General features: G+C 40.8%; 1 protein-coding gene across 1 annotated transcript; it reads left to right on the forward strand.

Moving 5' to 3' along the window:
* The first annotated feature begins 57 nt into the window (after positions 1 to 57).
* On the forward strand, positions 58 to 14,316 carry Mzt1 (mitotic spindle organizing protein 1). The gene is made up of 3 exons (XM_013029449.1): positions 58 to 330; positions 9,389 to 9,534; positions 13,873 to 14,316. The coding sequence occupies exons 1-3, from the start codon at positions 252 to 254 to the stop codon at positions 13,894 to 13,896; spliced, it is 249 nt and encodes an 82-aa protein (XP_012884903.1). The 5' UTR covers positions 58 to 251; the 3' UTR covers positions 13,897 to 14,316.
* Positions 14,317 to 16,621: the final 2,305 nt, after the last annotated feature.

A 16,621-nucleotide genomic window follows, 5' to 3' on the forward strand; every position in this document is an offset into this window, starting at 1 on the left:
GCCGCCGTCCTCGAACCGACCAATCAAAATCGACGCGGCGGAGTGAATTCGAACGCCAACTCCTCACTCGACGTTCCGCGCAGTGCAGCGAGGCTCGAAATTCAAATCAACGCAGCCTCACGCCGGCGACGGGCACGAGGGGGCGGAGCCTGGCGGGCGTGAGCGGGGACGCGCCGAGCGGTTGCCCGGGAGAAGAGGAAGACGCTCCAGTTCCGGGTCAGGCGCTGCTCCCGCCTTCCTCGGCCTCCGCCATGGCTAGCGGCAGCGGTGCCGGGGCGGCGGCGGCGGCGGCGGCGGCGAACCTGAATGCAGTGAGGGAGACCATGGACGGTGAGTGGTCGCGGCGTCCCCCCTTTTTACCTTGGCCAGGCACCCCTCCAGGACGGGTGTGCCTCGGAGCGAGGTGCGTTCTCCTGCCCGCGTCCCACGCCATCTTCGAAGGTCTTGGAGCGGAGACCCGCCAGCACCGCCACGCCGACGGTCGCATCCTTTGAGGCGCTGGGGACCCTACGTCTGCGGGCTGCTGCCGCTCCCCCTCCCCCGTCCCCATCCCCATCCCCATCCCGTGAGCGCGCTCCCGCGTTTCGCGCCAGATCTCGCGGGACCCGCCCCTCTCTTCCCGCGCCGCCGCGTTCCCGCGCGTGCGCGCGCGCGCGCCGCCGCGGAGCGCTTCGGGGGAGGGGGGCGGGGATGGCCAGGCCCGTGCACGCGCACGCGCGGGTACTGAGGAGCCGCCTGCCCGCGCCCGGGCGCAGTTTTAAGTTTCTAGCAGAGGAATGAGTCGCCCTGGCATCCTCTCCCCCCTCGTTTTGTTTTGGAGTGGGTGGAGGTGGAGGTGTAGATGTAGACCTTGTCACTCTGTGCCTCTTGAATGGATCACTTAACATCTTTCGAGATTTTTTTTCCTTCTGTGAAATAAAACCATGCCTCCCAGAGTTACTGGGAATATTTAAGACATCCAGATATATCAAAAGTATATCAGGGGGCTGGGAAGGTGGCTCAGTGGTAGAGCGCTTGCCTTGCATGCATGAGGCCCTGGGTTCGATTCCACAGCACCACATAAGCAGAAAAAGAAAAAAGCCGGAAGTGGTGCTGTGGCTCAAGTGGTAGAGCGCTAGCCTTGAGCTGAAGAGTTGAGGGACAGCACCCAGGCCCAGAGTTCAGGCCCCACGACCGGACCCCCCCCCAAAAAAAAGTATATCAATAGTAATCAGGTTTGGGATTTTTCGGGGGGGGAGAAGGGGGTGCGGATTCGTTGTGGGGCTTGAACTCAGGGCCTGGGCTCTGCCTCTGAGTTCTTTGCCTTCCGGTTTCCGGGTGGTTAATTGTAGCTAAGAGTCTCCCGGGGATGTCTTAGTCTTAGCTGCCTTAGCTGCCTTGGAACCATGATCCTCAGATCTCAGTTTCCTGAGCAGCTAGGATTACTGGCTTCAGCCACTGGCGCCCAGCTTTTGAATTTTTTTTCCTCCTTATGACATTAGTTGTCATGCCATCTGCGAGTACCTTTCTGTCTTTATTTTACTTATCTCCATCTGTATGGGTGGGGATGTTAGTCATTGCAGTCCTTCTTGTGGTTTCCAGGGGTTACCTCACCAGGCTTTACCTCTGTTAAAAGATAACTCTCCAAATAAAGTAAGATACCTTCCACTAGGAGGGTGAGCCTTCCAAGCTGTGTCTCCTTTCAATGAAGACTCCCATTTTATATAGCCCCTTCATCTAGGAGCTTCTCATAAAGTCTTCTCGATTTTCTTCACTAGCTGTTGCTTTCCTTTTTCAAAGAATCACTTCTCTTATTTGCCATCATTCCTGTGTGTGTGTGTGTGTGTGTGTGTGTACGCGCTCACGTGTGCACACACGCGTGTGTGCCAATCCTGTGGCTCGATCTCAGACCCTGAGCACTGACCCTGAGCTGCTTTCACTCAAAGCTAGCACCCTACCACTTGATCCACAGCACCACTTTTTCTGTTTACTAAGGAATGGAATCCAGGGCTTTATGCATGCTAGGCAAGCACTCTACCACTAAGCCACATTCCAAGCCCTGCCATTATTCATTTTGACCTAAGCAGTATCCATTTAGCTAGTTTTCCTTATCCAACCTATTTCTTTAATCCTTCTTGATGTTTCACAGCTTACTAGTTTTATTTTGCAGAATACATTTTCTGAAGTATGTAAGGAATTTGTATGTATATAACATTATTGTATTTTTCCTTAGAAACCAGTGTTTTGTTTCTGTTTTTGTTTTTAACAGAATGGGGCCTCACTTTAAACCAATTTCTTTTGTAACCTGTGTTTAGAGTACTAGTTAACATACTTCAGGTTTCCAGTAAGATTCTATTTGAGTGGAAGATTGCTATTTTATGTCTGGTGGACCTCTTGAGGTCCAGATGAGAGGTAAGAGTTTGAATAGGTTGGATCATCAAGATTTTTTCTGAATTTGGTGTAAGAGGAAGATGATAGAGAGTAAAAGACCATAATCAAGTAAAAGCCAAAGAAAAACATTTTTTTAAGAAAAAGGGTGTATCTATAGGGTTTCAGTATATTAGAATCAGTTCATGAAAGGTGGTTGAAATTTTTAAAATTTTGCGTATTTCTCCCTTAAAGAGCTAGAATATTCTCCCTCATACTCTTCCTCCTTCCCATGAATATTAGTCAGCTAACAATGATTTAAGCTTTTAAAAAAATTTCAGAGAGGACAAGACAGTATGTTGAAAACGAACTTTACAAATTGGTGGGGAGGGAAAATGGGAGGAAAACAGGGAGGGGTAACAATGTTCAACAAGAAATGTATACACTGCCTTCTGTATGTAACTGTAACCCCTCTGTACATCACTTTGATAATAACATTAAATTTTAAAAAAAATTTTCAGAGAGGATTTCACAAAGTTTCACAAGGATTATGTTTAAAAAAAGTTTCTCACGTGAGAGTAAGCAAGTAGACTTTGTAATTTGTCTGCACACTTTACTCCGTAAGTATTTAGCATAAGGCATATAACACAATATCCCCTATTCTTATTTTAGGCATTCAACATTTTCTCTAGTATGTCCTCTTGAAATAAGCCTTTAAGAACAGCCACCTCTGTTTCACAATGTACTTCTTTTGCTTTCCAACATTTTGAAGTTAAAATTCCTAATAATAGCTTCATAATTTTTAATTGCCTTATATTCTAAAATTCTTATGATTTAGTTCTAAATTTACTTCCTCTAATTTTAATTTTACTTTTTTTTTTGCCAGTCCTGAGGCTTGAACTCAGGGCCCGGGCGCTGTCCCTGAGCTTGTTTTTCTCAAGGCTAGCATTCTACCACTTGAGCGCACAGCACTACTTCTGGCTTTTTCTGTGCATGTGGTACTGAGGAATCAAACCCAGGGCTTCATGCATGCGAGGCAAGCACTCTACCCCTAAGCCACAGTCCCAGCCTTATTTTACTTCTTGTAATTAAATTTATGACAGCTGTTCCTTCCCAGAGATTTCAACATAGTACCAGCTTATAAAATCCATTATAGAGAAAAGAAGAGCATTTAACTAGCACTATAAGGCAGAGCCAGTGAAATAGTTAAGTATCATCAATCCAGTTGCTCACTTGAGAAGGAAATCTGGATATTAACTCTAGTTTTGTCATCTCATTTTAAACCACCTATCTTAATATCTCCTGGGTATTCTATTCCTCAGTCTCTCGCTGAAATCGCAATAATATAATGCATTCAACATGTATATACTCTACTCTTTTTTAAGATCTAGTCCATAGTCCGCCAAAGACTCTTCAAGTGTTTATCTGATTGATCTTGTTACATTCTGCTTTTTATATCTTCCAATAGTTTTCCAAGTTCTAAACTCTGTAATAGGGCTTTATAGATTGACAATTTTCACTCTTCCTGTTTTATATTCAACCATCAACTTAATTAACGTTACCTTCACATTAACAGTGTGCATTTTCCAAATGGGAAGTATGTTGTTTACTATCATTCACCCATCTCTTCCTTCTGCCTCAAGTTGATTTCTGCTCATCCTTGAAGTGTAAGGTTGTCACTTCTTCAGACAATTCTTTCTCCAACATAGCATCCTTCTAAAGTTGATAAGTTGCCCCCCCCCTTTTTTGGTCAGTCGTGGGGCTTGAACTCTGGGCCTGGGCGCTGTCCCTGAGCCCTTCAGCTCAAGGCTAATGCTCTGTCACTTGAACCACAGCACCACTTTCAGTTTTCTCATGGTTTGTTGGAGATCAGAGTCTCAGGGACTTTCTGTCCAGGCTGGTGTTGCAATCCTCAAATCTTAGCCTCCTGAGTAGAATTACAGGCACCTGAGCCCGGCTAGTAAGGTACCCTTTATGATTTGCTTCAGAAGTATATAATTCTTTTTCTTTATTGTGCTTACTTAAAACTGAAATCTCAGTCTGTTTTGTGCTACTATTACAGAATAGACTGGGTAATTTATTTAAAAAACATACATTCATTTTTTTAGTTATGAATGCTATGTGTTTGTCAAGGTCCTATTGCATCTTGTGGAAGGTGAAATGCCAAGAGCCACATGTACACAAGAAAATGAGAGGAAAGGAGACCAGATTAATCTTTTTTCAGGGATAACTAACCCACTCCTAAGATAATGTTAATGAGGACAAATCCCTGTTCCCTAATGACCTCCCCTAATGCCTGTGTTTCGGTGTTGTTTTATTGGGGATATGAACGTTGGGGAACACAGCCAAATCATTGGAATCTGTTCTTATCTATCTTTACTCAGTTTTAATATTTGAGGACTTGGACCATAATTTTTTTTCACAGTTATCTTTCCAGCACTAGCATAAATAGGCATAGAATGTATGTGTGTAAGTGTGTATATACCAATTGGAAAGTAGGCTCAAAGTGCTGCGAATGGGGCTTAGAGGAAGAGTACTTGCCTAGCATTCATGAAGCCCTGGGTTAGATTCCTCAGTACCACATTAACAGAAAGAGCTGGAAGTGGCACTGTGCCTCAAGTAGTAGAGTGCTAGCCTTGAGCAAAAGAAGCTCAGGGACAGTACCCAGGCCCTGAGTTCAAGCCCCAGGACTGGCAGAAAAACAAAACAAAAAGCCAACAGCAACCAGGAAACAATAAAAAACACATCTCATGGTCTATATATTAAGCCCTTACCTGTTCAGTTAGACAGTAGCTGAGTGGAGTCACTTCATTCTCCTCACTCAAATATCTGCTAGTGTAGGCTGGCTGTCAGGTAGCCCTCCACAAGCACTTGTCTGTACATGATTTCCTGGTCCTTGGTTACTGGGTTTCAAGAAGAGTATCAAAAGAAAGCCACATTGTCTTTTTAAATTTTATCTTGGAAGTGAATAGAGTATAGTATAGTTCATCATGGCCCCTAAGCTTATCTATCCTTCTGAAAACCAAGAGTGTCAGGCCATGAATGTAATACCCTTCCCCTGACCATTTCTCAGGGTGTTTACAGAGAAGTAGGATAGCATCTTCCCTTAGTTAAAACGTGGGCTTGCTTTCTGTATAAGTAAAGATGTTCTAGATCATTGTTCTTTAGCTAATTAATCTGTTAATATAACTGAAGAAAAGCTATTAATAAGACTCAACAGTTTTCCTGATTTAAAAAACAGTCTTAGCAAGAAAATGGTATATTAACAAAATGAAAGATACCTATATGAAGCCAACGTGTTTAATGCTATGTTAAGCACATTCCAAATAAATTCGGAAATATCTGCTTTTCACTCTTTTCTTTAAAATGTCTATTTAAGGAATTCGGTGCATAGCATGACATAAGAAAATCTATTATTGAAAAGGAAATTAAACTGTTACTTGTAGATGAAAAGCTAGAGAGAATCAATTGAAACATCATTAAAAGCTTCAGTCAGATTTGTTACAGTGCTGGCAATAAGCTAAAAATATGTAAAGCCTCAAGATAGCAATGATAACCATTTAGAACAGATGAAGTAGAATCATATATGAAAATAAAAGTTAAAGTGAATTTTTATTATGGTCAGTTGAACACTTGGTGAAAATTTATATTCAAAGCATATAACATGATAGGAAATAATATACAATGTAATTATTGGCATAGCTACGTTCAAAAATAAGAAAAGGAAGTTTCCATTGATTAGAAAGAGCAAGATATCCTCAAAAGAAAGCAGATGGGAACCACAGCAGGGAATTAGGAATAGAACTTGACGAAGCATTCTGCCCTGCGTGAATGAACCTGGGGTCAGCAGTGTGCCATCTGCCACTGCCAGAGATGGAGAAGCACCATTCATGTGTTTAGTAGTATAAGGCCAACATACTACAGAGGGCTGAGGGCTGAACCAGAGGGCTGAGGCCAGATTGAGACTTAGCTTGCTAAGAACATGTCAACAGTCTAGGACATCGGAGAAAAATTTTCTGCTCAAGATCAGTTTTCAGTGAAGAATCACACCTTCGAGAGAAGAAAAGCAAACAGCTAACCTGGAACCTGAAAAAGAGAAAGAATAATAGGTAGCCCTTTGTTTTTCTTTTTTTTTTTTTTTTGCTGCTGTTCCTGAGACTTGAACTTAGGACCTGGGCACTGCCCCTGAGTTTTGTTGCTCAAAGCTAGTGTTCTATTACTTGAGCCATAGCTTCACTTCTGGCTTTTTTTTTTTTTTTTTTTTTGCCGTGGGGCCGGAACTCTGGCCTGGGCACTGTCCCTCAGCTCTTCAGCTCAAGGCTAGCGCTCTACCAGTTGAGCACAGCACCACTTCCGGCTTTTTCTGCTTATGTGTTATGTGGTGCTGAGGAATCAAACCCAGGGCTTCTTGCATGCAAGGCAAGCACTCTACCACTGAGCCACCTTCCCAGCCCATTCTGGCTTTTTTTCTTTTGGAGGTGGTAGTGGTGGTAATGGTAGTGGTGGTAGTAGTAGTAGTAGTAGTAGTAGTAGAAGTTGTTGTTTATCGGAGATAAGAGTTTCATGGACTTAACTGCCTGGCCTGGCTTTGAGCCTTTATCCTCAGATCTCAGCTTCCTGAGTAGCTAGGATTATAGGCGTGAGCCACTAATACCAGGCTTAGTCAGCCGTTTTATTGAGTTATCTCTGTATCAAGCACCATCCTCAATATATCCATTCACATGTTCTTGTGAAACAAGAACAAGTGATTATGGGGCTAGAAATTGAAGTCTTAAAACACAGTTGCTGAAATAAATTTTTCAGGTTACAGGGATAACAGACTGGCTACTGTAGCAAATCAAGTATTAGTAAATTATACTGAAGAATTGAAAATGAGAATGACTACTTTCCAGCCAGGATGGAGCAATGGTAACTGGGTTGACACATTTTGAGGGGAGGGAGTGTGTGAAATATACAGAACAAAGGTTTTTAAGACACCTGGTATTGGGCATCAAACTGTAATCCCCGAGGAACAGAAATAAATGAAGTGAACTCTTCATTGCCTCAGATCATTGCTTTCAGTGATTCTAGGCCTCAGTGCAGCCAGGACAAACCAGATAGAGTTTGAGAGACCAAGATCACTGCACAGAATACCTAGGAGAGAACTTCCCTGGGAATTCTGAAGATATGTAGAAGAATCTCTCTTGGATGTTCAGAGCATTGATTGGTACACATGTGTGAAAAATACCCAGAAAACTAAGGAAACAGTTATCCAGAAGGTTAGAGAACAGTACATGCTCACATAGTACTGAGAATAGTGCATTGCACCAGGCCAGAATAGAAAACCTAATTGATAAGACATTAGATAGGAGTACTTGGAAGTTACAGCATTTGGGGTGCTGATTTCTAGATCCTAAGCTGTGCTAATTCCTTGATGTTGTGTAGGAATATATGAATTAAAAACAAAAGTAAGCCGGGCGCTGGTGGCTCACGCCTGTAATCCTAGCTACTCAGGAGGCTGAGATCTGAGGATTGCGGTTCAAAGCCAGCCCGGGCAGGAGAGACGGTGAGACTCCTATCTCCAATAAACCACCAGAAAACCGGAAGTGGCGCTGTATCTCAAGTGGTAGAGCGCTCGCCTTGAGCTGAAGAGCTGAGGGACAGCGCCCAGGCCCAGAGTTCAAGCCCCACGACCGACAAAAAAACAAAACAAAAGTAATATGCATATGCTTTTAAATATTATAACTGTCTTGAAAAGAAGTTTACAAGATTATATTTAAAAGTGCAAAAATAACACCTAACAAAGTAAATTTTATGTCTGGCTTATAACGGAAGGTTATCAGATGTGCAGAGCAGGACAAAATATGGCCCATGATGAGGAAAAAAAAATCATCCAGTTATGACATAAAAATGACATTAGAATTAGATAAGAGCAATAAACTGCCTTCCATATGTTCAAAAAGAACAGAAACATGGAAGGCATTTCAACAAACCATGCTCACAGAGATGAAGATAAATGTCTAATATGAGAAGAGGAAAGTGGCTTGAATATCATGGATGGCATAAAATTTCAGGACTTAAGTACAGGGTGACTAAATATTGTTAACATCTGTTCTTCCCAAAATAATATGAACTTCTTCATACAACTCCAATAGAAATACAGATGAAATTTGTTTTGAGATGGATTAAACTTGTAAGCTCACTCAGATTAAAAGTGCTTGGATACATGAAATGTAACAGGAATCTTTATATATATAAAGTTAGTAATTAAAAATGTTTGCTCTGGTACAAAATATGGTACAGGTCTGTATGATATTTTACTGTGATAAATGTGGTATCTTAAAAATTGAGTAAAGAATAGCTTGTTTATGGGAGCTCACGTATAGGAGTTAGGGAAATAAACTTTCAGGTGAAGAAAGATAATACTAGTGAATATAGTTCTGAGAAAAAGCCACCATTACAACAGAATCACTGTGTTTATATCCTGTAATAGAAGAGATTCCTGGAAAATCAGTTTGCTAGCATAGTTGTCTTTGTTAATATTTTCTCTCTCATATCAAGGTAAATCCTTTTAAGAACAACATTAAAATGTATAATTTAAGAATGAAGTTTCATTTTTATTATTAAACACATATGATTAAGTTGTTGTAAAACTTTCCAAACACGCAAAACTTTAAAAGTATGTATTACTCACTAAGCAGTTCTGGAAACTTATCCTACTCTTAAAATAGAGTAGGTAACCATGGTGTTTCTGTAAGAAGATGTTTTATGCAGCTAATTAAGTGCTATTATTAAATATTATTAAATAGCACTATTATTAAAATTAGGAAATATTTAGAACAGTCCTGGTATTAAATGAGTAATATGTACAGTATAAAAGGCAGCTATGTGAAGAGAGATTAAGTTTCTAAAACTTGAAGGCAACATTGTGTGCTGCTTTTTAAATCCTGAGATATGCAAAGTCCTTGATGTTGAGTCGGCATATAGGAGTTAAAAACAAATGGACGGTGTGCATATTTCAATATTGTAAGATTTTTAAAAGTTCTTCATATCTTTTTTTCAGTTCTTCTTGAGATTTCAAGAATTTTGAATACTGGTTTAGATATGGAAACCCTGTCTATTTGTGTACGGCTTTGTGAACAAGGAATTAACCCAGAAGCCTTATCATCTGTTATTAAGGAGCTTCGCAAGGCCTCTGAAGCACTCAAGGTTAGAGATTCATGAATTAGTTCATTCAAAATAAAGATACTTGTGTTTAGAAAATGATTAATGATGAAGTTTTGTAAAAGAATAGCTTAACAAGATTAAGCTATCTGGCATTGGGAATTCTGAAGACCAGGGCTTTGTGGCATGTGATTAGATCACAGAAGTGACTACCATGGACCATATATATACAGAGGGATTTCAAGTCAGCATGTAGTTTATGTGTATGGTACATCTTGATCAGTGAAGGTCTTTGTATTTTTTTTAGAAATGTCCAGACGTGTGGGCTTCTGATTGTATGTGCTGAGGCATGATTTCAGGCCATGTAGGAGCCTTGGGTCTGCTTATCTCCTGTGTACTGATGTTAATGCAGAATTGTATACCTGGCTGTCCTGAATGTCCCCTAACTTCTGTGCTTAGTATGATGAGGAGAGGAATGTGATGATCTTGCCTTCAGTTGTATAAGCTAAACTTGATTTCCCTAACATGGGGAGAAGGAAAGAAGACAAACAGAAAGAAAAGAGAAAAATGTCATTTTAAAAATTGTATAACTTTGATGGGTGCTGGTGGCTCACACTTGTTGTAGTCCTAGTTACTCAGGAGGCTGAGATCTGAAGATCACAGTTCAAACCAACCTGGTCAGAGAAGTCTGTTAGACTTATCTCTAGTTAACTACCAGATAACTGGAAGTGGCGCAGTGTCTTGAAGTGATAGAGCACTGGCTTTGAGCAAAATTGCTCAGGGACAGTGCCCAGGCCCTGAGTTCAAGACCCACTACTGACCAAAAGAAAAAAAAACAAACACCACTATAAAAGAATAACTTGGCATTAGAGAATGGCTCAGTCATAGATCCGTAGCGTTTGAGGTCCAATTGATGCCAAAAAGAAAGGAGATGAAGGGAGAGGAGGGAAGTGATAGGAAAGGGAGGACAGGGAAAAGATGGAATAACTGAAAGCAGGCTGGTCAGCAAAGTGAATTTGTTTTTGAGCTGAAACTAGTTGTGAGCATATTTAGTTATCGGTACCTGTTAAACTTTTCCCACTGTAAATGTTTTCCCTCCATCTCTATGAAAAACAGTGATATGGTAGTTGTCCAGCTGCTTCCTTCTGAAATTGAGGGATGTTAGGAAACTTTTCTGAAGGAAGCCATGTGTCTGTTTGGTTGGCCATCCCTTTTTGTAGGTATCATGTTTCAAATCCCTGGCTCATTTTTCATCATCTGCCTTTTCTAAACTCCTACTTATGGCTGTCATAGCAGGAAGAACTGGCTAGTTAACATAACTAATATTTGCATGAGCCCTTTTCCTTGTGCTAAACCCTACAGGTCTAGTCTCACAGGGCTGTGTATTACTACTGTTAATAGTAGTGTGCTGGTAAGAAACTGAACTGTGTGATGGCTGACTTACCCCAAGTACTTAAGTAAATAGTTGAGCTAGTTTTTTAATGAGAGTTGTCTAACTTCAGAGTTAGTGACTTAAATATTGTTTCTTCCTACAGAAATAAAGACTATGTGAGCCAGCTATTTAGGAAAGGATGGTTACTGGGAGTGAAATAGTCATGGACTTTGTGACCTAGGTAAATCTTTGGGTCAGTATTCTCTCATAATTCTGGTAAGAAAAATAAAAAGAAATAGCTGGTCATGGTGGATCAAGCCTGCACTCTAGCACCTTGGGAGGTAAGGTATAGGGGGATTGTGGATAAAGGCTAATATGGGCATGTAGTGGCTCAAGCCTGTTATCCTAGCTACTGTGGGAAAATAATGAGTGACTGCAATGATATGTGGCTGTCATCTGTCCCCAACAACATGGAGAAGCACAAGCAAGTTTTGTCCAGAATTTTTCAAAATTTTATATACACATGTACATATATAATTTTGTGTATTATAATTTATGCATATAGATATATATACATCCAAAAAACCATTTCAGCATCTTTTTTTAGTGCAGTGATACTTTGAATTATACTGTAACTGGCATATTCTTGTGACCTAAGCCTTGTCCTTTTTATATTGTGGATATCCTTGAATGATTACTAGAACTTTAGGGTACATTTGTGATTTATTGCTCATTGTATAGGAACATTTCTAACATTAGGATATTGGCGTTGAAGAAGGAATGATTAAATAAATCTCATGCTTCTACCCATCCTCCCAACTATTGCCCTGAGGAGAAAGAAAGAGGAGAGAACCACTAAAGGATCTGGGCTAATCCTTGTAAATTGTGAACTCCTAGCTTTAGATTTCTACAATGTTTCTGCATCACTTTTAGATAGAAAGTTCTGCAGTTTTATAATACGAATGAATCAGAATGAGACTACTTGCTTCATATCTACTAGAGACTCTCTACAGTTGATATGAAAATAGAGTTAGACAAGACAAATTGTATTTGAATTAAGATATGCTGTTTTAAACTGAAACTATGTAATTTCAAGTCTCTGAATAGGGAATACTGAGAATGAGGCTAAGGAGATAAACAGTGCCTACAGGGTACATAGCTAAAACTTTTTTTTATCAGAAGCTACAAAGATAGAAATTATAAATGCTTTGGAACAATAGACTTTTCCAAAATCTTTAATTCTCTTAAGTAGTAAGTTCAGGGGAAGGAAAAGCTTGTCGAGAATGGGTCTGTGAGCTGACTCTACTGTAGGAAACAAAGTCATATATTGTCAGCAAAGAAAAAGTTTCAGCCTTATTTCAGATTGTAGTATTTAAATTTTTCCAGTATTTCACAAGATTTTCATAAAAGAACTGTACTTAGACTAAACTAAAAGCAAGTTTTAATTAGGAAGTAAAAATATATAAATATTGAAAATCTAACATTTCTAAAATTAAATCTGTTTTCTGTTTTCTTTTTTTTTTGTGGGGGGGGGGGTCCGTCGTAGGGCCTGAACTCTGTCTGGGCCTAGGCACTGTTCCTCAGTTCTTCAGCTCAAGGCTAGCGCTCTACCACTTGAGCCACAGTGCCACTTCTGGCTTTTTTCTTTTTGCTTATGTGGTACTGAGGAATCCAACCCAGGGCCTCATGCATGCAAGGCAAGTGCTCTCTACCACTGAGCCACCTTCCCAGCCCCAAATCTGTTGTTTTCATAGTGGCATTAATTAATAATTTGGGAAGGCTAAAAATAGAAATACACATAGTAAAGCTGAGCGCAGGTGGCTCATGCCTCTAATCCCAGCTGCTCAGGAGGCTGAGATCTGAGGGTCATGGTTCAAAGCCAGCCCAAGCAGGAAAGTCCACGAGACTCATCTCCACCACCAGAAAACTACAAGTGGCACTGTTGGTGGGACAAGGTTTGAACTAATTCAGCAATGATATGTTAGAAATTAACTATACAACTTGGGAGGGAATGGGGAGAGAGGGAGAACTAAGAGAAAATGGAGGGGGTCATACTGTTCAAGAAGAAATGTCCTAAAAAAAAATGAAATTTACTCATTACCTGACTTAGGTAACTGTAACTCCTCTGTACATGACCTTTACAATTAAAAAAAGTGATAGAGCACTAGCCTTGACCAAAAAGAGCTCAATGACAGCACTCAGTCATGGAGTTCAAGCTTCATAGCTGACAAAGAAAAAGAAATATACTAGGCAGCATTCATTGATGAATGATATAATGCCTGGGAGTTTCTTTTTACTGTAATCCAAGAGAGTATAATAGTCAGGAGTTAGGTGAACAAGATTAGGCAGAAGTTCTCTTTTGCTCTTGTTCTCCCCACCTCATAGCATGGGAGGTTTTCTTCATTAATTCCCTTCTATACTATAATAAAACATAGGAAACTGCTGGGCATCTGTGGCTCACGCCTGTAATCCTCCTAATCCAGAGACTGAGATCTGAGGATCGGAGTTTTAAGCCAGCCTGGGCAGGAAAGTCCTTGAGACTTTTATCTCCAATTAACCACCAGAATACCAGAAGTGGCCCAATGGCTAAATTGGTAGAGTGTTCACTTGAAGCTGAAGAGCTCAGGGACAGCACCCAGGCCCAGAATTCAAGCCCTATGATGGACAGCGTGGGGAGGGGGGGGACAAAAAACAACTAACCAATGAAGACTGAGAACGAGGTCTATTGTGTGTTAATCCTTCAAGTAATAGTGCCTTTCTACATGTACACTTAAGTATTATTTCATGTGCCATCAATGTTTTCTACACTGAACTTAGTGTTAGGTTCAGTAGGTATATTTGATAAAGTGAAGGTTATTTATGATCCTGATAAAAATGGCTATTACATGGGAGAACAGTTGTTTGTTAAATACAGTATAGTATTCACAGATATACTGCCATGGTATCCTTTTTTTCCACAGTATTTTAAATAAAAAAAAAAAAACAATGATTTTTTTTTCTTTTTGTTGTAGGCTACTGAAAATATGACAAGCTGATTTTCTGGAGTAATTCTGATGAGATTTCAGCTCTTCAAAAGAATTTGAAGATTACAGTGTCATCAAGAATGTCCAGTTAGATTACTACATGAAGCTGTGTAGCATTTTTTTTCCTTTTTAAAAGAATTATAGAACCATAGCTTTATAAGTCAGGGGAAAGTTGCTTACATGATGAACTATCATATGTGTTCATATCACATCTTATAGGCTCATTTTAATAGTCTCTGCTTTGGCATTGCTGTGTTCATATTTATGTATTCCTTATTTATAGCTCTGATAGCTTTAATTTTCTAAGCAATCTGTCTATCAGATGTGCACATCTGCTGTGCCTGGTTGAAGAATAGTGGAACCCATCACCAGTAATGTATAGTAGTTATGACTTGTTGACATTTCCATTATAAACTTTAATTTTGAATTGTTTATGCATAATAACTGGGTTTATGTTTTGTCAAGCTGAAAGTTGACATGATTTCAGCCACCTCTTGTGAGTTTTGATTTAGACTCCTTATGTGTTCTAGTCTTGTTTTTTTGTTTTGTCTTTTTTTTTTTGAAGGATGGAATATTGGAGTCTTTATTACAACACTAGCTGTCTGCTGGCTGCCCCTTGTAACAAAGGCCTACAGCCCCCAAATACACATAACACAGGAAACAGGCCAGAGAGGAGAGAAAGAACAAAAACAATACCAACAATACTGTCTGATAGAGAGCTGAATTGGGACACCATTATGGGGATGGGAGATGAGCCAAGAGGCAGGATACAGGACAAGACTCTGGAGACACATGTGGCAGGGCATAATGGTACCTGTGCTGGTCCAGGCCAATATAAGGTTAGGGCAGTGGGCAAGTCCACAGGAAACTCATAGTCCCAGGCACTGGACTGACAGGTTCAGTAACCTATCAGCCAAGTGCTCACCCCTACCTCCAGGGATCTGGGCAGACCCATCACCTGGGTGGTAGGGTGTTCCCTTCCCCCAGCGTGAAGAAAAGATGCTAAACCCTACCATCTGTGGCCAGTATGGCACTGACCAGACCTGACCTCCGTACTTTATTCCCTCCTTCTTATATACATGAAGTCAAATAATTGATTTCTCTGTAGGAGAGCTGAATTTTTGCCTGGGCTGTTCCCTCCTTTATTTTAAGGAGTATGTAACAGTTAAAGTTGGCTCCATATGGTTGATACCCATATAATCAGGGGACTTTGAACTTTTCATTCCCAGGTCAGGCAGGGTATGATTTACAAATTTAAGTCCCATGGAAAGAATGTCCCACAGCCAAATCCTTAGTTTTGGCAGATCCAAAGCAGTCTTTCACCAGGAATCAGCTACATGTGCCAGGCTAGAGTCCAGTCCACTTTCACCATGGTTGATGATGAGTCTCCTCCAGATGTCAGGCTGTCCTTGAAGTTTACCCAAAGGTGTGGGCAGCAGCAACAGTGTCTCCCAGCAGCTCCAATGGATTGTCACACCTCCTGCTGAGTTACCTGCAAATTTCTACAAAGACTAGTTGAAGAAGCTACCTAGGGCTAGGGCATGACTTTGATGAAAATCTCCCAGTATTTTTCTGGTTGTACAATGACTTTTGTAGGCTGGCACCCCACTGATTTTTAAGACTGTTTTAGGCAGTGGCCCCTGGACAGCTTTTACTTTTTGTTTGTTTTTGGCTAGGATTTGCTAGGCAGACATAGAAGTCTTGGGCTTATAGCTATCTTTGCAAGTGCAGTCTCCACATTTGTATACTGGTCCCTTGATCTTAAAGGGTAGTTGATGGACAAAGGTCCCTCTTCTGTAACTTTTTCATGCTGACTCAGAGGCACTGACCCTATTTAGTCAGGATCCTGTAACCTTAGCCTATTTTACCAAGGGTTTGCCAGGATTAGATGGCATTAGGAGCAATAGTTTAATCCAAACTAAAAATCATATACAACATTTAACTTTTAACAATGGCACAGACATTTTCTTGGGCTACAGTAGTATGACCTGTTTAGCACTCTGGTTTGGCTGAGGAACCTTATCTCTACTGACCCTAACAGCCTAAGTTACCTGTATAGGCCTTTAGACAGATCTCAATAGGGACATGATCTCCAGTCCACAGAACTTTTCCTTTCCTGAACAAATGAATTTATGTGGCTGGTGCCAGCCCAGAAGTCACTGTCAGTTAAGGCTTTGAGCACAGACAGGGGATTAGGGTTTTAAACTATCCCCCACATTTAACAAAAATCTTTTTACTACTATTACAGATAATTGTCAAGTTCCTGCCCTGCAAGTTTAAGTTCCTGCCCAGTTATGAGGTAGCCAGACATGGGCATTAGAAAGGCATGCTTACAAACTGTTTTCTCATGATATGGCTCTGATCAATTTTTGAAGGGCCAAGCACAAGTGACTCCAGGATCTGATACTACCTCTGACGTTTAAGCGTTGGCTTGTAACTGCCTCTGGATGTTCCATCATTGCCAGAGTCCCAGGAATGTCTTTTTCCATCTGGGATCAATGCACGACTGGCATTTTCCTTGGTCAGTCCCTATATTCGGCCTTAGTGCTGTCCCTGTGCTCTCCACCTCCCAGTACTCTGCTTGTGGATTGGAGATGACAGTTTCACAGGTACCTTTCTTTCCCTTGGCTGGCTTTGCACCTCAGTTCTCAGTTCAATAAGTCTTTATAAAAGGCCACTTCAATTAAAAGCAATAAAGATGGTCATTGGAAGTCATTTTATAAGCATAGTCTTACCT

This window comes from Dipodomys ordii, unplaced genomic scaffold (genome assembly GCF_000151885.1).
Source record: "Dipodomys ordii isolate 6190 unplaced genomic scaffold, Dord_2.0 Scaffold1, whole genome shotgun sequence".
In the NCBI taxonomy this organism is placed as follows: Eukaryota; Metazoa; Chordata; class Mammalia; order Rodentia; family Heteromyidae; genus Dipodomys; species Dipodomys ordii.

Coding starts and splice junctions, on each gene's coding strand:
- Mzt1 (XM_013029449.1), top strand. CDS start 252: ATGGCTAGCGGCAGCGGTGCCGGGGCGGCGGCGGCGGCGGCGGCGGCG. Junction 331..9,388: donor AGTGAGGGAGACCATGGACG/GTGAGTGGTCGC, acceptor TCTTTTTTTCAG/TTCTTCTTGAGATTTCAAGA. Junction 9,535..13,872: donor AGGCCTCTGAAGCACTCAAG/GTTAGAGATTCA, acceptor TTTTTGTTGTAG/GCTACTGAAAATATGACAAG.